The 21,895-nt window shown below is 37.9% G+C and overlaps 2 protein-coding genes across 2 annotated transcripts; one reads left to right on the forward strand and one right to left on the reverse strand.

Annotated features, from left to right (window-relative positions):
* Positions 1 to 301: 301 nt before the first annotated feature.
* On the reverse strand, positions 302 to 14,143 carry LOC108873373 (splicing factor U2AF 65 kDa subunit). The gene is made up of 11 exons (XM_018661535.2): positions 13,963 to 14,143; positions 11,603 to 11,777; positions 11,304 to 11,407; positions 10,335 to 10,486; positions 10,106 to 10,222; positions 7,907 to 8,045; positions 7,730 to 7,809; positions 3,917 to 4,039; positions 3,744 to 3,830; positions 2,744 to 2,986; positions 302 to 2,380 (listed from the first exon to the last, which is right to left on the reverse strand). Exons 1-11 carry the CDS (start codon positions 14,009 to 14,011, stop codon positions 2,249 to 2,251), a joined length of 1,401 nt encoding a protein of 466 aa, XP_018517051.1. The 5' UTR covers positions 14,012 to 14,143; the 3' UTR covers positions 302 to 2,248.
* A 1,888-nt stretch (positions 14,144 to 16,031) lies between these two features.
* Positions 16,032 to 21,548, forward strand: LOC108873374 (dehydrogenase/reductase SDR family member 7C-B-like). Its single transcript, XM_018661536.2, is given in 9 exon segments — positions 16,032 to 16,224; positions 17,492 to 17,573; positions 18,422 to 18,599; positions 18,698 to 18,810; positions 19,776 to 19,973; positions 19,975 to 19,987; positions 20,072 to 20,164; positions 20,649 to 20,804; positions 20,908 to 21,548. Coding segments are annotated over 8 exon segments (1,014 nt in total). The 5' UTR covers positions 16,032 to 16,224; positions 17,492 to 17,519; the 3' UTR covers positions 21,117 to 21,548.
* Positions 21,549 to 21,895: the final 347 nt, after the last annotated feature.

Consider the following 21,895-nt stretch of genomic DNA (forward strand, 5'->3'; position numbering starts at 1 on the left):
TATTTAAATAAAAAGCCTGTAGATCAGAAAACAGCTATATTAACCTATTTATTGCAGAAAGAAAAGTCACTGTTTTCATTTGCAGCAATTATACCAACAGGAAGCAGTTCATATTAATATCAAACAATATTTTTTAACAATATAAACACTTTTTGTTATACATTAATTTTATTAATTGGTGCTGTCTTCATAGTAATCAATGGAGAACAGTGAACAAGGCATAACCAATGCTACATCTGTAAAATAAATAAATGAATAGATGTAAAAACAAGAAAGAATAATCCCACACAGACAGACAACAGTGGATGCAAGCATTTATTCAAGGCAATGGCAGTGGCAGGGATCGTACAAACTAAAAATGATTTAAAATTTCTGGCCATCCAAAAATTTATAAAATACAGTAGTTGTTAATTATCATTTGATATGTTCCGCTTATTACACTAAAACACAATTTGTTTACTTTGAAACAGAATAGATAATTTGCTCTATGTGCAAACCAGGTCATCATCCCGATTACTGACGTACTTGTTTGGATACTGTATTTGTGCCTGCACTCTCTTAAGCAGATAAATGATATTTCATAATAAATTAATGCTTTAATTTAATACATTTTCTTCAACAGATGCAAAACAGCACACAAATAATAAAGCTTTAAAAAATCATTCAGTTTGCTATCTACAAAAATTAAAGGTGCATTTCTTAACATGTGCATAACCTCTTTTTTTTTTTTTTTTTAAATGAGACCATGAAGACAAATTTGTTTTGTTATTCTGATTTTGATGGCAAATTGTAGACTATTGCTGGTTCAAGGAACACAATTAACCATTTATTAAGCCCCAACCCCCCAAGCTACTGCTTTCTATGTAAGTTAAATGTTTCATTCTGACATTAAGCCCCGCCCGCCTTAGTTACTGTTGCTATGTCAGTTACATTTTCTCACAGAAGTGCCTTAAATTTGAATATAGTAGATTTACCAGTTAGATTCTGTGTAACTTTTTAAAACAATAGTAGTTTGAGTTAAGACAGATGTAGACAAAAATAGCTTCTTGTTTTTCAGTCAGTAAATGTTGATTTTTCTGTCAGATTTTGTCAACTGTAGCTAGCTAGCCAGTTAAGGCAAAAGCTAAGAGGTCTCAGGAGTATGATAAGGAAAATGTAAAATCAGACTTTTAGTCTACTGTGTTTAACTGTTTAACTCACATACTTGTTGACATTTTCAAACTGTAAATTTTCCCTTTTATAATGAGGATTACCCAATCTGTTTGTTGCTAACGTTAGCTTAAACTCTGGTAGCATCCAGAACCAGCTAACAAACAGTGGGTTAATACTACAAAGCTAGTCGTGAATGACGTGTTTTTAAAGATAACCAGTAGCTAATCCCACAAAGTCGCTAGTTAGTGTAAATAATGCACTTCTTGGCATTAGGAAGAAGTTGTGATTGGACAACTACTGTTCAGGGGAGGGGCTTAAAAGGGTCAATCGTGATGATTCATTTTTAAAATTCAGATCATTTTCTAATTCAAGTAGCTTCCAGTGTGCATGGCCAATTTGGTATACCTATAGTGTTTAGAAATTAATGTTTCATATTTACAAAATGACCTTTGAGGCCGTTATGACAAAATGTATCTTCTCACTTTTGACAAAAGTCGACATTTGGTCTACATAAGCAGTACAGGTAATAGCATAGTATATGTTTAAGGAACATTAATATGCGACGTATAGAGGAAAAATATTACTTTGGAAAAATAAATAAATAAATTAAAAACCTTTTTTTTCACACAGCCACACAATTAACGTTATGATGGCTTCACAAGCCTAAAACAGAAATAAATGTTTGTGCTCAGGAGGGAAATCTAAACATTTGACTGTTGTTTTTTTCTCATATAGTGCATACTTGATAGACAGCTACTCTGGCATTGTCAGGCAGTATTAGTTTAGGTTTAGTTAAGATACATGTCACATTCATTCTACTGCAAATATAATGTATACTACAGTATTTTTTAAATTCAGAATGAGTTCAGTTCACTGTGGGGGTATTAGGCTAAAGCTGGGAGTTAGATATTCAGTACTGAAGAAACACACACTGCAGTTCAGTTTTGTAAAGTAGAAGATGTAGTAAAATGTCTTTTCCCGGTCCAGTCTCTAAGGACACGTTCACAACATTCAGAGGAGTAAAAGGAACTGACTGAAACCCAAGTTTACGAACAGAAAAGATGAGGGCGAAACTCCGTCAAGACTTGTCTGTGCTTTAAAACTCGTGTCTGTGATACATATCTGGATCGTAGTATTTGGTGACCACCACTCGGTTGGCGAACTTGCGGCCGGTGAGTGCTTGCATGGCTTTCTGACAGTCGGCAGCAGATACATACTCCACAAAGATCTGAAATTAAAAACAAAAAACAGGTGTGACGATCAAAGCAGGACCTCAGAAGATGATCAGTGAGTTTTTATCTCTGATTTTACAGAAATGTCAGTTCTGATGTTCTGTTTGTTGCCCACAATTGTTTGTTTGCCTGATTTTAATACCTGCAGCCATTACAGCAGCAGTAGGATCGATTTGTGTTCCTACAAACTGAGAGAGATTCAGTGTGAAAGTGGCATTAATTATTTAAATATTGGTCAGGATCTAATGCGAAGTCATATTCAGCGCTTTTCTAAAGACCAGACAGGAAGATTCAAAGTTTATGAAATCATTATAAGATGGCTGTCGTCCTCAGGATGAGTCTGAGCTCCATACTCTCACCTTTCCACAGCCGGGGACTTCCACACCATCGACGGGCCGGGGGATCTCGATGGAGCGGACGCTACCATACTTGCAGCACTCCTCGCGGATGTCCTCCAGGATCTCCTCATAGTCCTCGTCATCCACCAGCTCCTCGGGCATCACCATGTTGAGAAGACACAGCACCTCCGTGGGCATGCCCGAGTTCTGCAGCCTCTGGAGCCCCGGGACCTGCAGCGTCACCGGGGTCTCTATGATGGAGGTCTGCGGGCGGAGGAAGAAGTCAATACAATGACATATTAAGGTTTTTAAAACCAGAGTCTAGACTCACATCCTTATTTGCTGCTTCCTAACCTCCCTCCTCCCTCTGCCTGGTCCTAAATCTTTGGCATCACTGGGGTGAATCAACATGTTGGAAGCAATTTTTCCATTGACCTTTCACCGCCACCATCTGCCATTGTGTAAAAAAACAGTGTGGAGGCTGCAAATCCAATTAGAGTCAGTCTTGTGTGTGTGTGAACAGTTTTATACCAACAGGCCTTTTTAACAGAGGACGATTTGAAGAGTCACAGTTTTAGGGTTGAGGGTTGAGTATTCTTGCATTTTTTCAATATGACTGCTTCTCTGAAATACAGCAGCTTTATCTCAGGAGACTAGGGATAATCATTTGAAGAAACTTTCTTAATCTATCATCTGGAAACAATCAATTAATCATTATTTTTTACACTGAGAATACCGATGATTGTTTTCAGAAGGCAGTACTGCTTCAGTACGGACACTCCACAAAGACACACACATGTAAAACATCCTGGAGTCCCACTTTTAATTTTCCCAGGAAACAGGAGTGAATTTTGTTGAGAATTCCCAGTAATGGGATGTTATTTCCAGGTCTTCCATACTGCCTCACCAGTGGTTTACTGGGACACTTCAGTGGAACAGAACCATTGTCAGCTTAATAAAACCTGCACTTTCCCTGCTCTGACCTTTAAAGAAGCTAAAGGGTAAAAGGAGTCCCACTCACAGGATTGGCGTTTTTAGCTCCCACGCTCGCCCTTTGGACTATCAGCTTTTTGTCTCCCAGTTGCATTCCATTGAGCCCAGCGACTGCCTGATGAAGAGCACACAAAGAACTCAGAGCAGCAGATCAACATGGCCGACAATCCCAACACAGAGAAGCTGCACATCATTTGTTACCTGATCAGTGGCGCTGATATCTACGTATTCACAAAAGGCGTAACCTTTTGACAGTGACGTGGCACTGTCCTTCACAAGATTGAACGCTTTGAGTGGCCCGAATGATGTCAAGAGCTCCTTCACCTGCATCAAAGAGTCAGACAGCGAGGTATGAGACGGATAATTCACAGTGGACATAAAATTATTAGTTATTCTACAGAGTGAATTCTAAATGTCCATTTGATACTCAAAATCAGATCAACAGGGAATGGACTGAAAATGTATTCTGTACTGTATTTAACACCAAAAACAAAATGTATGTGATTTCTAAAAAGAAAAAGAGGAGACAGCAGTGCATAGAATTGTCTTTTGAGGTCTGAGTTTTACAGAATTATCTCCTGAAATGACAGAGAAAATTACTGAGATCATCTGCATTAGCTTTACTATCACTTAATCTATGGACTATTTTATTTTTTTGATTATTTGACTAAGAAAATGAAGAAAATGGTGCGTAATGCCCCTCACACCTGCAATCCAAACTGCTTATTCTGTCCAACCATTGCTCTGAAACCCAAAGATATTGAGTTTACTCTTATAAACAACTGACGAAACCAACAAAAATTCACATCTGAGTGGGTGGAACCAGTGGTTTTTGTGGCAATTTGCTTAAAAAAATGACACAATTAAAGCTGGGGTAGCCTGTAATTTTTTGGTGTCACTGGGCTATGACAGACGACTTTGGCCAATCACAGATTATTTTCAAGTCTGATGTTATAACCAACAAAAATACTGCTTCCTGATCCAACTTCGCTGAGGCAGTGAAGTCCAAAGAGTCCAAAAAATATTCAGTGTCATTCTACCACTTTCCTTGTGATGAGAAAGAGAAGAGGAAAGGGTTGCAGTTGATAAGTTTAAATCTTTAAATGAAATAAAGTTTGATGCCAGAGGGTGCTAACGTTAGCTGGCTAACCTAGCTAACTGGTATCCTGGTATCCCTGATATAAGCCATGGATTTTATATGGTATTTCTTGCTATGAGTCCACATCTTTGTGTTTCAGTTGTTTTTCTGTGCTGACCAGCTAAGGCTAGTAAAGCTGGCCTTAGCTAGCTATCTAACAACCGATACACAAAGGTGTGGGCTCATTGCAAGAAATACCCTATAAAACCCATAGCTTAAATCAGGGGTACCATCTTTACTAGTGGATGCTAACCAATGCTAGCATTAGCTAGATTCTGTCCTTCCCAGCTAAGGTGAATAAAGCTGGCCTAAAGCTAGCCATCTTTGCCCAGCTAAGGTGAATATAGACTATTCACTATTTTTTGGGGAGCACAGAAAAAGACTGACAAACAAAACATGAAGATGTGGGCTCATAACAAGAAACTAGTGGGTGCTAACGTTAGCTAGGTTAGTTAACTGACGTAAGTACCCGCTGGATGTCAAATTTTGTTTGTTTGTAACTTATCAACCATTTCCTCTTCTCTTTCTCACACGGGACACAACACTGCAGCATTTTGCAAACAGAAGAAGCTCAGTGAAGTTGGACCCGGAAACAAATTATCGTCCGTTGCAAAGTCATGACTTAAGAAGTGGATTAGCTGCCCTTTAAATGCCAATGCATATGAGCGTCCATTCAGATGAACATGTGTCAATATCTGTGTTTAAGAGATGGAGAGAACTCACTGTTTTCCTGCACAGGAAACAGGCTGCAAACTTAATTTTCTGTAACACATAATTGTGTTGTAGAAGTCAGTCAGGATATGTAGCAGGTGATGAGTGGCTGTAAATGAATGTTGCTTGTGTTGCATGTTTGTATGAAACACATTCACATACCCAGCTTTAATCAATTATCAGTATTGTTGATAAATTTTCAATTGATCTATAAGCAAACGACACAGAAAAAGTGATAATAATCTCATATTCAGAGATGTATTTTGAGGAAAAAATCAGCGCAAATGCTGAAAAACAAACAAAAAATAAACTCATTTAAATCTTTTCTTTCTCTGTGACTGCACCAGAACAGTCGAACAATATTTAAACAGTCTTACCTTTACATTAAAACGTGAATTCACCCCCACCCTCCATCTCAAAAAACCACCACCAACAACAACAACTACATCTCCAGTCCTTTACACCCAAATCCCCGGGTCCTAAACGCGCTCCAAAAGCATGATGGGAGAAAGAAAGTAGCCAGTGAGGGAGCCTGCTCGGCTCGGAGTGTATCCGTGTGAGGACCAGAATGTCTTACTTGCCTTGTGTTACATGTTGGCATGGCAGCAGTAGATGAGTACTACTGAACAAATTATGAGCGCAGACTTAACGATCTTACAGGCCCCTAGCTGGGGACAAAGTGGGGGAACAAAAATGAAAGAGCTGTGAGTATCAACGCAGTGGCAGTGACTGCAAGTATTAAAAAATAAATGAAATAAAAAGTCAGTGAATAATATACATCAGGCTACATGTGCTCTGCAAACTAATTAAGAGTTAATGAGACAGAATGGACAGTTAGAATTAAATTCACTGTGTATTTTATTCATCATCTGCCCACCTGAGAGCAAAGATGGAGTCTACTGTCAAACTGCTTTGACTACAGAAGATTTCAAATCAAATCACCGTTTGTCAGTCTGTTTATCAGAAAATATTTACTTTAGATTTTCATATTCTCAAAGAAAAAGTCCACCCGTTGGTTCTTTTACACATTTAATTTTGATTAAACTCCAATGTATAATGTGGAGTTGTTTGGTGACTTTTTGGACCTCAAGAACAAGCCCAACCTTAAATTGATTTTTAAGGCTGATACCTGACATCTAGGACACTGATAATCATTTTTTAAATAAACAACAATCTTGTCCTAGATTTCTTTTTAATATTGCGACAGATATAGTGTGTAGTTGTTTATAGCTAACATTAGCTTTTACTTCTGGAGATTGTATTTACGCTTAAAACGTCATCAAAACATGTAAATATCATCAAATTTTGTTGATCATTTTCTGCAATAAGCCAATGAAAAATCCCATCATTTGTCAAGACCAGCTGATACAACTCCCAGTGCTGACAAGATACGTGATCCCTGCACCACTCTATACTGAGTGAAACATTTTACAGTTGAATGCGCCCATCGGTGGAAATGTGGATATCAGGGGTGAACACTGGTTTTTGAGGACTTCTAAGTCTTAACTCATCTACAGTTCAGTGTTACTCTGGCAACTTGCTGGACTTGATTCAAGCAGTTTAAGCTGCTGACGATCACTCAGTTAGAGGGAGATCGTACCTGCTCACCAAAGTTACATAGAGCAAGAAATCCAGAAATACAAGCACATAACCACTACTATTTTTAGCATAAGGTTTCTTAAGGTGGACTTTTTCTTTGAGAACCAATGAACGGGGAGCAACATTCAGGCCTAAGCACCACAAATAAATGACTACATGTTATGTTTATCCACCTGTTATGTAAATATACTGGACATCGCTTACCTTTCTAAATCAGTTTGCTTAACATGAGAAAGGTATGAGCAGTTTACTTAGATATCCAAGTCACAGAAAGCCTTCTCATGATATTCATGTGTGATTAATAACAGCCTCAATTCTGTATGATAGATTTAACAAAATAAGAGTGTGTGCTACTGACATTTATTTGGAAAAAAGAGAATTGTCTTTGAGTACTTTATAATTCCAGATGCATATTCACAAATACAAGTACATGTTTTGTATTTATACTTTGGGGTTGTTAAAGAAATGTAAAACATATTTTGTTCGTGTCATGGTCATGAAGTAAGTGAGAGAGAATAACTGAGGAGACATGAGTGCACCTGTTCAGTCTGTTTTCAGTTAAATACCTGGTCGTCGTTAAGATAGTTGGGCAGGCCTCCTATAAACAGTTTGTGGGGGGAATCCGGGACGACAGTGGAGACGACACCTTCACAAATCAAAACAAAAACAACAGTTAAATCGCAAATTAAAGTTCTTTATATAACACATAACAGAACTTGTTGTTTTACGGGCTACAAACACACCTGGGACGTGGAAGGCTGGCTGCTCTGAGATACCAGGTAAAGGTCTGTAGTCGTGAGGTCTCCTAATCTTCAGTGACTGACCCTGGAAAATGATTCCGTCGAAGGCCATGGCCTGTGTCGTCTCGTCCACAGACCGAAACTAGAAAAGAAAAATAATGCTTTGAGACTTCAGCTACAAAAACTTTCCTCACAGTAACATGATGCAGACTTATATTAACATGTGAAAGAGGCGTCGACAGGTCTCTGGTAAATCTGACAGAGGCCTGTTACTGTCACATGTTTATATTAGAGGTGTTCACCCTCTTCACCCTGGTTCCCCCTCCCAACAAAAGTTTGTGATCCTTACACGTTTAGTTCAGATAGTCTTCACACATGAACACCACTGTTCTGATGTTTGAAGCCTAAATACAATCTCTAAAAGCTAACAACTACTCCACGGTCACATGACGTCAACGTCTCCACCACTAAGCTTCCAACTGGTCATTTCATTTAGCTCTGAGCTCTTCTACAAAAGCCTTTCTTCTTAGACAGTTAGTGAGAGTTTGAAAGAGCGTGAGTAGAAACACAACGAGGCTGTAAAGGTGGACTGGTGAGTAGATGGGTTTTCATGTTAACGTCCCCGACAACCTCTGTAGTCTCATTTAGACACTCGTTAGCAACCGCCTTTTTTAAGACACGTAAAAGCTTCAAAATCATCAGGAGTGGGGGATTTACTGACCATTTATGTCGGAGAATAAAACCTGAAAATGTCTTGAGCTTGTGTTAAAACCACAGACCTTATTTCTTTGGGACGAGCAAACAGGAAATGCTAACATGCTAACTCACTCCTGGGTTTTAGGACTCACTCTCTACTCTTTCAAAGCGGCGGCGTCAGCAGTAAAGCAGCGTTGTATTGGACCATTGTGGTGAAGAGGGAGCTGAGCCTGAAGACAAAGCTCTAAATTTACCAATAGATCTACGTCCTAACCCCCACCTATGTTCATGAGCTCTCTGTAGTGACTGTAAGAATAAGATCATAGATACAAGCAGCTCAATGATCAGCTTCAGAGACAAGGCGCTCCTTCATTTAACCTTAGTCGTCCTACTGCTCTTTGATTAAAAGCTTGAATATCAAGACTAGTTTGCCTTGAAGCTGTTTTCTCTTTTCATTACTGCAACAGTTTCTTGTTTAATCCCAAAGCTCGGCCTGATCTGTCATGTTTGTTTTTTTATAAAAATAACTGCAGTAGCCTCAGCTCTGTCTGGGCAGCAGACTGAAATGGACACTGACAATGTTTCACTATAAGCAAAAAAAAATTTTTACCTTGGGGAGGTCAAGACTGTCTTACGTACAATAAGACCAAGAGTCGACAGCCCTGACAGAAGCTCTGTGAGGCACAGTGGTCAGAGTTACAAGTCATAGACCAATGTACTGGATGAACTGAATTTTAAGACAATGATGGTGCCACATGAAGAGTCAAAGGATCGTAAAATTCATTGGGGTTCATCCTCTGTGGACAATGAACATCTGAACCAAATTTCATCCAGTAGCAAACAAAACATCATATAGAAAATCACTGGGAAAAGCTGAGCTAAATCAGGTGCTGGATACATATTAAATACCTGCTAATAGAATAAATTCCTTGTTGTTTTGGTCTTCTCATGGGATTTTTAACAATAATCAAGATATAGAAAATTCTTCGTCCTTATCCTTCAAGTCAGTGGAATTTATTTGTTGTTGCAGATGAAAGTAGAATTACTACCATGTCTGTCCAGACTTATAAAATATATGACTTTAAGAGAATTAAATGAAAGGTTTTAAGTGTATTTTTTGGCACCCAAGACAAGTGTCACCAGTTCAGTATCTGGCCCCAATCACCCCTCTGGACATTATGACATCACAGTGAAGATAACCTTTGACCTTTTAGATGTAAAATGTCATCACTTCACCCGTTTATCCTGTTAGACATTTGTGTAAATGTTTGTCATAATTGATCAAATGAATTCTTGAGTTATGGCCAAAAACATGTTTTGTGACCCCTCATCCCTACAGTCCGAGTGAACGTTTGTACCAAATTTGAAGAAATTCCCTTGAGGGGTTTCTGAGATATCACGTTCACAAGAATGAGACGGACGATCCCATAAGAATCGTATGAAGTGGGCGTATTGGTGTTTTTAAACCGAGAACGTTTTAGAAACATCAGAAAAACAAACACGAACCTCAAGGAAAGCAAAGTTTTTATCCTGATTAATCTGCACAGCGAGCACGGGGTTACTTGGAGCTTGCGAAAGGCCCGCAAGCCTCATCTGAGCATTAAAGAACTCGGCCATGGACTCCTGCGGAGAGAGAAAGCAAACAAACAGCGTGAGCAGATCTGTGTTGGGTGATAAACATCACAGTTGTCGGAATAAACAGGAAAACAAAGAGAGGAGCCGCTGGAGACTTTACCTCAGTCACTCCAAAGGGAATATTTCCAACATAGAGGCGTCGGGCTTGTCTTGTCATCTGACTGCCAACTATGGGCACTTGTGTCGGTGCTGCAGCCACCCCGGTGGTGGTGGATGTTGCCAGCAGAGCTATTGTTGGTATCTGTCCGGCCGCTGAGAGGAAACATGAAAGGAAGAGCTTCACCTTCAACTACAGATCTGACACCTCCTGCAGCCTTTGCTCCTTTATTTTATAACAGATGACTCATTTCTAGATGATTCATGTGAAGTGAGGATTAATGGGGATTAAATAAATAAAGAGAGAGTAAAATCTGACAACAGGAGATGACTCCAGAGTCATGTTTCTGCCTCAAAACCGGTCTCAACAACAGTGCCAAGACTGAACTTGTTCATCTCTTTAGGTCTGAATCTGAAATTAACTAAAATATTTTTAAAATTTCTATTTTTATTAATGGCTGTGGTTCATTTTCTCCCAGCTACTTAACGTAGCAAGTGTTGTTTCTGTTTGCAGTGTAACTGTGGATCTACAGGCAACTTTAACTGGATTAATTTGCTACCGAAGAAAATATCAAAACAGGATAATTCTCAGGCACGTTCTACAGTTATAAGAAGCATCTTTTTTCTCTGATTTCTAAATGGATTTATGGACTTTTATTCATGATGGACTTTGGAAGTAATTTCCAATCTCCTATTCTCAGAAAGTGTAAGTCACAGTGAATCTAAAAAGATATGTACCATGTCTGTGTGTTCAGAATTGACTGAGTTATGACTACCAGATTGATTAAACTGGTTTGATTATTGGTCTTGACTTGGAGTAGTTCCTGATTCGACCTGGTCTCAGTTCTGACCCTTTGGAAGCAGAACTACAGCCTTGTTCAGGTCTTTACACAAGCTCGGGAACATTAATGAAATGCAGACTCCTGAAAGAAGCACTGGGTAGGTGGTGTAGCTCAGAGAACATGAGAAGTACCTTGCATAGCTTTGTATTGCATTGGTGTGATGTGTTCAAAGCCAGGAGGAGGCACGTCCCAGTATTTACAGGTCCTTTTCTTCCTCGTTCGTCTCGGAGAGTGACTAGAAACAGGAAATAAGACAAAATAAGACCATTACGTTTTACGTATTACACCTTTAACACAATGTGGGTGATAACTGAACACCTGAGGTTCAGTCTGCAGGGGAAAGTGTCTATTAAAACAGACTTTTATTTTGGAACCTCAAGTAATGTGCTGCTGTTATCTGGGCTGCAGGATCCAGGTCTCGCCCACTGACCTGTGCTTCTTGTGGTCCCGGGAGGAACTCCTTCGGTCCCGGCTCTTCCTGTCTCTGCTGCGGCTTCGTTTCTCTCGGCTGCGACTCCCTCGGTCTTTGCTCCAGCTGCGGTGTTTGTCGCCTCGGCCCGGGGACCCGCTGCGACTCCTCTTTTTGTGTCTTTCTCGTTCTCGCTCTGCGCGATCGGAAAAAGACGGCAGTGAGAAATATTTACTACGCCTGCCAACAACGACTGTATGTTTTAGATTAGTACAGATGTTTTGGTGGTCAGAGGTCAAAGGTCAAGGTCACTGTGACCTCACAAAACATGTTTTTGTCCAAGGGGATTTTCATTATTATAGCAGATTAATAAAATCAGATTTGGAAACAGAAGAAAATAACAAACCAGAGAATTTTTGGCATTCACTCATTGGTTTCTGTGTATTTTTAAGGCCATAATTGGAAACCCACCACCTCATATCGCATGATTGAGAAAGAGTAGCTAGGTAAAAAAAATGAGTTAATTGACTATTATAATAGTCACATTATTTTTCTGTTGTTTGACTGATTGATTAATTAAATGTTTCAGCTCTATAGGGCTGAAATAATTGGTCGATTTATCAATTGAAATTTATCAGCAACTATCTTTATAATCTATTAATAGTTTGAGCAATTATTCAAGCAAAATTTGTCAAATAGCTTCTTCAGTTTGAGGATTTGCTGCTCATCTGTTTTTCCTGTAAAAGTAATTTAAATATTTTTGACTTTTGGACTTGTTACTTGGACAAAAAAAAGATTTTTCTTTGGGCATTTTTCACTATTTTCTGTCACTTTATTGACAAAACAACCATCTAATTAATCTAGAAATGAATCATCAGGTTAATCCATAATGAAAATAATCATTACTTGCAACCCTGACTGAAATTCACCTTGACTGTTGCTCCTCCTCCTCCTATTACAATAATTACATTTTTCTACTCACCGGGTAAAAGAAAGCAGGACACCAAAATGTAGAAAAGTCTCCTTTCTGTAATAATTACATGCTCTGATACCCTCCAGTCTCCTCTGTGTTGTGGAGAAACCTCTGCATCATATTTCTTTGAGGAATCTGACAGTTTAATGTGGCCTTGCCTCCTGGCAGAAGGGAACGTCAGGCAGAACAGGACTTAAGACCTTTTATCAAATCGATGTGAGGTACTCTTTATTTTTGCTCAGGCCTGATCCACCCGGCAGCTTCGCTTTGATTAAATGTCAAGTTTCAGATGTGGTACGTCTGAGTGGAAGATTCTTTTATTCTTAAATTTCACTGTTCTACCTCACTCTGCTTTTGTTTATCCTCTATTTCCATTGTTAATTAGCCTGACGATTATTTTCTCGAATAATCTTGAATATTTTGGACTTAAAAATGTCCTAAAGCCCAGAGTAACATGTTCAAATGTCTTTGTATTCCAACTAATGGTGAAAGCACCAAAAATATTCTGTTTTTAATTACTTTAAACAGAGGAATACAGGATTTCCTCACACTAGAGAAGCTGAAACTAGGGAATATTTGGCATTTTAGTTTAAGAAATGACAAAAAATGATCATCAAAATATTATTTTACTGTCAGATTTAAATAATTTATTAGTCAAGGTCTATATTAGCTGTATTTACCCGTCATTTGCTCGTGTTTTCTCATGATTGTGAAGCATGATTTGTGCTGACAATAATAAAATAACAATAATTACTAATAATCATAATAATAATGTTCAGCATAAGCATCGTCCTTATCAACTTTGATTTATGTGGCACTCCTAAAAACCAAAATATGTTTCACAATGCTTCTCAATTACAAGAAAAAACTGAGCAGGTGACAGATAAGTACAAACGTATATGGACACCTGACAACTGTTTTAAGACTGACTTAAGAAACTGTGAACCTATCCTTTAATAATGGAGGCCGAATTAAAAAGTAGATCCTCGTGATTCAGAAAATGTCATTTAAAGTCATGTCTACCCGTGTGTATCCTTATATTAGAGGACGAGATTTTAAAAACGCTCAGTATTTAAATGGAATTTCGTGTCTTGCTGTCTCGCGCAGAAGAACGGACGTTAAGTTCACCGCGTCCTCACACCGGTACCCAGACTCCGTTCAGAATTGCGTGTAAAATTTAGCAACGGCTGTGCAGAGGCTAGAGGGATGAAAACGAGATAATGAATTTACGCTGACATGAAAAAGACAAACGAGCTGAGTCACAGCGGAGGGAAAACTGTCTTTTAAAGTTACTGTCAGGTCCGGTTATTCATTCATAAAATAAATTCAGGGAGCTGACGTTACGCACAAACGTTGCATTGCTAGCTTGCAGACCAAACTGGGACACAGACAGACCGTTAATACTCACCTTGTCGATTCTCGCTCAGCTGCTTCTCAAATTCCTCGAAATCCGACATTATTCCGGTTTTCTCGCTGTGTAAAGATACAGCAGGTCCGGCTCGTCTGTCAGGGAAACGATAAACCAAAGAAGCCCGCTGTCAGTGCAGCAAAAACCACAGAAATCTCCCGGAGTCAATGAGTACACAATAAAACACACAACATCCGGTTTAAACCTTCAAAATTAAACCACTCAACTGTTTTTAAAAATGTTTTTCCCTTCATTTTTACTGTTTTAATTACGTTTTCAACAATCAAAAAGGGAAACAATGTAAAACATTAAATTACTCATTTATAATTGATTACATATTTGATGAAATGCAACAATACTGTGCTAGATTAACCTCCCAGGGGCAAAAAAAAAAAAAAAAAATGTTGTTGTGATCTTATTTACCCCCACTCTCCATGGCAGTTCATTATTTCTCCAAGTACTATTTAATTACTTAGATGTAATTAATCTAAGACAATTTTGATGACTGATAGATCGTTTAAGTTGTTTTTTAAGCAAACATGCCCAAAATTCACCAGTAGCAGCTTTACAAATTTGAACAAAAGTAATATTACTTCACTTTAGCTTTCTGTCTGATCATGACTTGACACACAGAATCAACGGTCAGAATATAAAATACCAATAGAAAAGCTTTTAAAAAAACCCCATTAGGTTTAAGACTTCTGGCTTTAAATGATCCTGTTTCAGTTTCAGAATAGATAAAGTAATTTGAAAACAGACGCACCACACTGAATTTTTAACAGTGTAGTTTCTGGTGTTCACATAGCTGCAAAAATATTACATATTATGTATAAACATAGAAATAAATATTATATAAATATATATTTTCATTAAAATAGTGAAAAACTGATTTATTGTACGCAAGGTTTGATGCATAAAGTTGTACCTGAACGACAGGACCTTGAGCCATGACACATTCTGTGCTTTTATTGTGGTGATGACAACATCCGGTTACTCCGTCAAAATTCTAGAACTTGATTCAGAATTTTCGAGCCTTTAATTTCTTCGCACACACACACACACACACACACAGAGAGAGAGAGAGAGAGAGAGAGAGAGAGAGAGAGAGAGACGGAAAATCCCACTGATTGGGTCTCATCAGGTCTCATGCTACTCCATAAATCTGCCCGTTACCTAAAGTAACTGAGTAAAATACTTCATCAAACACAGTTAATTCTGTCAATAAACTAAACGTCTTTGTTGATATATTAAAAGAACATTAAAAATGAAACAATCTTAAGCTGATTTAAGACAAATTTACAAATAAATGTAACACAATTAAATTAAATTCCCACAAAAAATGCAGGAAAAAACTGTTGCCATAATTATAAGAAATTTCTTATTCAACACAGATTTATCATAGAAGTAATCAATAATTAACATTTACTTTTCTTGATAAGCATTGGATCACTTAAGAGTGAAGTCTTATGTGTTAAAAGTGTGGGAAAAATGACTATAAGGTTAAAAAAAATTAAATAACAGAGAAACAAATATACTACCACACATATTGTACATAGAGTATATGTATACATACACACACATACAACATCAGAGTTATAATCACTTCTATCAGGGTGAATTATTTGAATTATATTGAGCTCATCTGTTTTATCAAAGTGTTTATATTCTTCTGTTTGTGAAGTCATTAAAACTCGAGTTAATTCACCACAAGGCTGCATCCACCAGTTACCCTCATTCTCAACAGATCTGATAATCACATTTTAAGCCTGGAAAAAAGTGATTTTTTGTGATTAATTTGATATAAATCTTATTGGAAATTAATTTTCTGTTAATTAAGGCCTGTAAAGTTTCATTTTTGTACATTTTAATTTTGGACTCCTGCTCCTTTCTCAGTGCATAACTCTGGTAAAGCTTGTTTCTGTTCTTAAATCTGAAATGCATTATATAACCATGTATAATCATTATTTATTTCACCTGAAGGAAGCCATTCTGCAGCCAATAGAAACACCTGTCTCACCCCCCCGACTCCTCCCTGCCTGTCATCCTAAACATAACATGTCGACAACATACATGGAAAATAACCGACTCAGCTGTGCTGCTATTAAAAGACCTCAAATCCCAGAGTATAGCTGTAGCCGGCCGGCCGGCTGTCATGTTGGTGGACTCTCTGTGAATGAGCTGCTGAGTTGAGCAGCTCCAGCTCCTCAGGAGAGGAATTAAAAACTCCAGCCCAGGAAACCTGCAGAGGCCTGAGACTGAGCAGTAAGTGCCGACTGCTAATTCGTTTCTTGCAGTATGGAAGTCAGACGGTTAGAGATGAACTGCCACTGAGCGACTAACTGGAGGATTCTGAGAGTTTTTAATCTTTAATTTAATGCTACACTGCTGCAGCATGAGATAAACCGCTGCTATCTCCTTTGTGTTTATGGTTATCTTGACTTTGTTGTGGAATAATGTGACTAGTACTCAGTGACACTGAGCCTTTGTGAGAGATACCGGATCTATTTCTGGGGCAGTTTATATTTAGAAGCCCCCTCTTGGACAAACAGCTGGTGCTTGGCTCGGTAAACCTAAACCAAAAGGTTATCTTCAGATTCCCTGTTGGACACAACCAGAACAGACTGTTGGTCTTTATGATCTGACGACAAAAAACTGGCTCAGTCCACTGGTTTCTAACAACTAAAGTTTTATGTGAAGGAAAGTTTGACTCTGAAAAAGAACCTGTGACTGAAACACAGTGAGTTCATGCACAGGTTATCAGGATTGGAAATTTAAAAGGCCCCCAACCCCTTCTACACAGGAGCAAGACTCTTAAACAAAAAGATACACAATGTCTACAAACAACATGGCTGCATTATATGTATCTTTGTGGTGATTTTGCATCTTTTCACAGTTGTTTTGTGTTTCTCTGTGGCCATTTTGCATCTATTTGTGGTAATCTGATTTTGTTTCCAACAAAAAATGTTTACAGTCACTTCAAAGTTCGGTTAGTCGCACATAATGCTTTACATGGTCGAACTAGGACTAAAAACATTTTGAATATATGAGGCATGATCACATTCATGATTCATAAAATTGAAACTAAAATCTGGAAGATTAAAAGAAGTTTTGAAAGCTTAAACTATGGTTTGAAGCTAAAAAGTTGAATTTGATGGTTCAAAATTAAGATTTTAATGCTTGTAATGAGCCGCTGCTTCATTCGTACAAGGTTCACAAATAGCTTGGAACAGTTTTAACATGAGGAACTAAGAATACAAGCAGCTCAAAACAACCTAAACAAGTCTGAGAGGGAGCTAGAGAAACGTTTGATATATTCCAATCGTGGAAAATTTCCAATTAAATCTTAGTTTCAGTTTTATGGCTTGTGGATGTGATTTTACCTCATGAAAAATTTATGTGTATAAATATCCAAATATCCAAGTATCCAGTAAGCACATATCTCATACAGAGACATTAATTATGTTGTATTTATCCATTACGTTTTGTGAGGGAAAATGGTTAAAAAATATCTTGTCTGTTTTTGTTTCAGAGTTGTAATAATAAAGCTAGATTTAAAAATGGTTGTAGAGGGTGAGATGGATTCCAATGTTACCGAGCCGGAGAGCTTGTGGGTATGAAATGCTCCTTTTTCTTAAATAAAAAAATCACCTTCGACATCCCATCATCCCATCTCATCTACATCTCCAGAGAAAAAATCATTCTCCATCCAAGAAGCATGTTTACATTTTTAAACATGCTTTAGCAACAAAATCCTGTTAGCTAACCACGACATCCCACTGCAGTGGTGGTTTAAAGTGTTTTTTGTTGTTGTTGTTGTTTTAAAAAAAGGAATATTAGCTTATTTGCTTTCTTACCAAAAAGTTTACAAGAAGATTGATACCACTATCACAGCTGTATGGTGAATATGAAGCTACCACTAGTGGCTGGTTAGCTTATTTTAGTTAAGCTTACCTTAGCTTAGCACAAACAGTTTGTTTGGTTGACTTACCGCCTGCTATAAGAATCTCCCATGTGTTCAAAGAATCCTTAGGGACATTTTGCCTGTTACGTCTACGCATTTTAAGCATTTTGCATCATTTGATTTCTTCCTCTACTTTTAATTTCCAGTAGACTTGGTAGACTAGGAAGTGCACTGCTGCCTCCTGCTGGTGAGATTAAGAAGTGAGATCCGATCACAAGTGGTCACTCAAGACGCATGTGGAGATACATTTTGATGAACAGGGCCCATAGAGCTCCTGGTAGTAGCCAGGCTAGCTGTTAAACTCTGCTTCCTTTCTTTATGCTAAGCTAAGCTAACAGACTGCTGTCTGTAGCTTCATAGAAAGATATGAGAGTGGTATTGGAAAGCGAATAAGTGTATTTCTGATAATATTATACTTTTGTGTGAACATTTACAACCACATGCTCTTGTTTCATTTCAATTTTGCATATTTAACATAAAAATAAAACATTTTTTTAGAATATCCTCCACGAGATGGATCCAACATGGACCACCACTGTTCTCCTGGTGCCCTTCGTCGTTGTGCTGACAGCTGGATTTTTTTACCTCTATGGTTTCATTGTTGGTCTGTTGTCCAAAACATCAGTACGCAACAAGGTGGTGATTCTAACTGACGCCTTATCTGGGCTTGGAAAAGGTAACATAAGCATACTTTGTTGTTTAAGGCGAAAACTTGGTACCGGTAACCTTAAATATAATTTAAGTTTTTCCGTTTTTCAACTTGTTTCAATGAAGAATGCGCAGGTGTGTTTCACAAAGGAGGAGCGAGGTTGATCCTCTGCGGGAAAAGCTGGGAGAAACTTGAAGAACTTGCTGATGATTTGGCGAACTCCTCAGACCCAACTGTAGTAAGTTTACCGGTGCTGAAACAAGTCTCAAGTATTTCTCTATAACTGATGGTGGAATGTAGGAACTAGTACTTTACTTGATTGTTTATCTTGTGACCTTATACTTCAGCAACATTTTACTATTGTAGCTACTTTAGATGCAGCTAGTTTTAACTACTTTATATACAGTTAGTTTAGAGCAGTGGTTCCCAACCTAGGAGTCAGGCCCCTCCAAAGGATCACAAGAAAGGGGTCGTGAGATGATTCTCTCTAATCTTTGTTGTTTTCTGTGAACTCATAGTCTAATAGTTACCTGAATTCTTTTTATCAGGGGTCACGAGCTAAAAATGTTGGGAAACCACCACTGGTAGAAAAAGTACTTATATATATATATAATTATATATATTATATAATATATATATATATATACTAAAAGTAATATATACACAGTGTAGAAATACTGTTTTAAGTAGATAATCCTCCATTCAAAAGTACAAAAGTGTTATCAGAAAAAGTACTTAAAATATCAAAAGTAATCATACTCGTTGAACAGAATGACCCCCTTCAGAGTATGTAATAATAATATAATAATAATATAATAATAAAATAAATTAAAAAAAAAAAGTCAAAGAACTAGTGACTGTCAGTGATAAACATTTCATAATAAAAACTTACTTAAGTATCAAACTTTAATTTGTTAAACTAAATGTTCTTTGTTACTTTCAAACACTGGGAACCACTGGTTTGATCTTCAACATTGCGTTTTTGTGCTCATCATATATTTTTCAATCTAAAATATTAATTTGAAAAGTAACATACAGCTGTTAAGGAAATGTAGTGGAGTAAAAAGCACAATATTTCCCTCTGAAATTAAGTGACGTAGAAATACAAAGCAGCATAAAATGGAAATACTCATGTAAAGTACCTGAAAACGTGAGTAGAACTTGTAGAAGTTACTTTCCATCACCGTTCCTCCTCCTCTTCAGACGTTTCCTCCGAAGCTGGTGCTGCTGGATTTCGGGGATATGGACAGTCTGCCCGAGGCGATCGCAGAGATCCTGGACTGTTACGGCTGCCTGGACGTCCTCATCCTCAACAGCAGCATGAAGGTCAAAGCACCTGCACAGAATCTGTCCCTGGAGATGGACAAGTTACTGATGGACAACAATTACTTTGGACCGGTGAACGCTGGCTAAAGGTAGAGGATGGAGATGCGATGGAGGATTTCTTTAGATTTCAGGCTGCAGACGTGTGATCGTGTCATCTCACGTTTCTGTTTCAGGCGTGCTGCCCTCCATGATCTCCAGGAGAACTGGTCACCTGCTCCTGGTCAACAGCATCCAGGGGAAACTCGCCGTGCCTTTCCGCACCACATGTGAGTTTGAAGCCTTGAAAATACACAAAGAAATCTTAAATAAAACCATGCAGCCATTTTGTTTCTTTGTAGTTGATTGATTGTGTGTCTTTTTTGTGTCTTTCTCTGATTGTTTCATGTCTCTTTGTTGTCATTTTGCATCCCTGTGGTTGTTGCATGTGTTTTTGTGATCATTTTTGCATCTCTATAAGGTTGTTTTGCATCTCTTTGTTGTCATTTTGTGTTTCTTCCACAGGCTCCTTGACCTTTCAGACCCCTGTTCAGTAATCCATCCATGCTAGTTACACTAGAGTTTGGGGTTTATTTGTACATGTACACAACATAAATCTTATAAAATGAAATAATAATTATAATTTATCTGATAGACAAAGAAAAAACAAAAAGTGCCGAGCACATAGAGGCTAATAATGTTCTCCAAACTTAGTTAATGGTAATGATGGGATGTAGACGGCTGCAGTATAAGATGCTGTATTTACTGTTTCAGATGCAGCCTCCAAACACGCAGTCCAGGCCTTCTTCGACTGCCTGAGAGCTGAGGTGGAGGAGTATGGCATCTCCGTCAGCACCATCAACCACACCTTCATCAGCAGCTCAGCGTCTGAAAACACGCAGGCAGCCTCCTCCAAATCCATCTGGTCACGTGAGTAAAATAAGACTAAATGATTCATACAAACTGAAATAGAAAGAACCTCAGGACGACCCCTGAGCTTTTACCTGATCTCATCTCACCTGTGTCTCTGCAGTGTTGTACACAAAGAAACCCAGCGGCGTTTCTCCAGACGAAGCAGCCGCTGAGATTGTCAAGACTTTAAACAACAAGAGGAAGGAGGTGGTAATTGCTCCTTCGCTCCCCAAGGTGGCCATCTACGCCAGATCTTTCTTCCCTAATGTTTTCTTCGCTGTGATGGCTGCAGGGGTGAAGAACACCGCCGCTGCCTCAGAGAAGATGTAGCGTAGATTTTCTGGTGAAGGTGAAAAAAGTCAGAGTAAGAACGGGTGTTAATGATGCAGTTTTGTGTTTTTCCATTAAAACTTTTGACCTTCAGATAGAATTTAAACCATATTAAATGTTTCTCTTGTTAGAAACACTGTCTTTAACTGAGATGTGTGTATGAAATTAGGATTTTAAAAGAAGTGTAGTTTGTATTGACCAGGTCTGAGTTGTAGTGAAACCTAATATGTACAGTTAAACATAGTTTCTCTATTAGAAATAATTAATTTCTGTATATTTTACAGGTTGAAATACATAATGTCATAATCAATGTGCAGAATTTACATACAAATAGTGAATTGTGGAGAAAATGTTGCATCTGTTCTTGTATTTGTGGATGTGATTATATTTTTTAAAAAACATCAATAAAGTAGATATGTGTATGAATGTAAATGCTCATAATTTATTTTACTCAATTCTCTTATTTATCAATTTTTATGTTTTTTTTTTTTTAGTTAAAATAGATTTTTGCTGGCACCAAGACCAGTTTAATTGTAATTTATTTCCGAATAATTTCCTGTAGATGCCCATATAATTAAATAGAATTATAGGTAGAATATAAAGTTGTCAGCTGGCACAGAAACAGTTACATCTTTAATTTATTCTGTATGGCTGCACCAATTATTTAAATTACTGCTGACTAGTTTATTAATAATTTGGACTGTAAACTAAAATGTTAAAGTTACAGGAACATTGTATTTTAATTACATATTACTTTTAGTTGAGTGGGACTTTTACTT

The sequence above is a fragment of the Lates calcarifer genome, linkage group LG11, assembly GCF_001640805.2.
Source record: "Lates calcarifer isolate ASB-BC8 linkage group LG11, TLL_Latcal_v3, whole genome shotgun sequence".
Taxonomy (NCBI): Eukaryota; Metazoa; Chordata; class Actinopteri; family Centropomidae; genus Lates; species Lates calcarifer.

Bases quoted from the DNA above. Each gene is read 5' to 3' on its own strand.
- LOC108873373 (XM_018661535.2), bottom strand. From the start codon at position 14,011: ATGTCGGATTTCGAGGAATTTGAGAAGCAGCTGAGCGAGAATCGACAA. The intron at 10,223-10,334 runs GTAAAGTCTCCA...CTCTCTCCGCAG, and splicing joins TTCCCTTTGGAGTGACTGAG to GAGTCCATGGCCGAGTTCTT. The intron at 4,040-7,729 runs GTATTTAACTGA...TCTTTGATGCAG, and splicing joins ACTATCTTAACGACGACCAG to GTGAAGGAGCTCTTGACATC.